The 1401-nt window shown below is 36.0% G+C and overlaps 1 protein-coding gene across 1 annotated transcript; it reads right to left on the reverse strand.

The window, feature by feature from the left end:
* Positions 1–609: 609 nt before the first annotated feature.
* Positions 610–1191, reverse strand: LOC102579893 (ethylene-responsive transcription factor ERF020). Its single transcript, XM_006337900.2, has one exon. It carries the CDS (start codon positions 1156–1158, stop codon positions 769–771), a length of 390 nt encoding a protein of 129 aa, XP_006337962.1. The 5' UTR covers positions 1159–1191; the 3' UTR covers positions 610–768.
* Between the last annotated feature and the right edge of the window lie 210 nt (positions 1192–1401).

Raw genomic sequence — 1401 nt, forward strand, 5'->3', positions numbered from 1 at the left:
CCCCCCTACCAGCCCCCCCCCCCACCCCCAAAAGAAAACTTAAGTTTATTCTTAAAAAAAAAAATTAATTTTTAAAATTATTTTCTACTCTAGTAAAAATATAATATATTTCTCAAAAACATTTTTCATTCACAAATCAAAAACAAAATCTTTTCCAAAAATATTTTCTACTCAACAACCAAACATGAAAAAATAAATCAAAAATCTATTTATTTTCGAGGAAAACATTTTCCATGCATTTTTCTTCATACCAAACACACCCTAAGACTGAGTCATCACTCTGATTTTACATTTATATGTTGAAGAATGTTTCTTTACACAATGATATTTTCTATTCTCGAGCTTAGCTTTTGTGTCGTTGTTACTGCTTTTACTACTATTTTTTCCCTTTAGATGAAGCAGAGTACCGCAAGGAGCAGCGTGATATATAACTGATGTGGTTTTGATTAAGCCTAGTAAAGATTAAAGAAGCTCTTTCGGACAGGGGCAGACTGGGGGTGCAAGGAGGCTCCTCTGTGTAAGGGAGTATCTATTGCAATGGTTATAGGTTTAGGTTAATCCAGTAGCTTTATATTTGCGTTCATTGTATGTATAAGAATTTTTTTGTCATTTGAAATAAATTTGTGTAATAAAGTTTTGTGTCAGAACTCAATCCGTCCAATTATTCTACATCATCAAAATTCATGAAATCGAACCAAACTTGAGTACATGTACAAGCAAAAAAGGTATTAAAAATTGATTGAGTAAAGTTGTGTTGTGCGTCACACATCAATATTGATAATCTTCAACAGAAATGTTGAGACCTTGATTTTGCCCATAATTATCAGCAGTTTGACGATGTTGTTGAGCAGGTGTTGGTATTGTAAGAAACTGAGCATCAATAGCCATGGCAGCATCAGAGGCAACTTTTTGTACAGATGTTGGTGACATTCCAGGTTGAACATTAGGCGGTAACATGGAAGGGAAGTTTAATTTATGTAAAGACGATGATTCTGGACGGAGACAATAATAGGCAATGTCATGTGCTATAGCTGCAGCTTCAGGGCTAGTGTAAGTACCTAGCCAAAGCCGTTCACTACTACCTGGAACTCGAATTTCCGACACCCATTTCCCCCATTTTCTCCTCCGAATCCCTCTGTATTTTGCACCTGAACTCATCTTTCTTCCTAATTACTCTTATGCTTGCTGACTGTTGTGTTGCCTTTGACAAAAATAAATAAAAATAGTGTTGGTTATTTATAGGTTGAAGATTGTGCAAGTCAACCCCTTAGGCCTCATGCATGTGGAGTGTGTGGACATAGAATAACCACTCAGGTCAATGGTCAAATTAAAATAGGTTGAAGCACTATGGACTAGCTTTTGATCCATTCAAGGGGGGTAAATTGCTACAAAGAGGCTCAA

The sequence above is a fragment of the Solanum tuberosum genome, unplaced genomic scaffold (assembly GCF_000226075.1).
Source record: "Solanum tuberosum cultivar DM 1-3 516 R44 unplaced genomic scaffold, SolTub_3.0 scf00001, whole genome shotgun sequence".
Taxonomy (NCBI): Eukaryota; Viridiplantae; Streptophyta; class Magnoliopsida; order Solanales; family Solanaceae; genus Solanum; species Solanum tuberosum.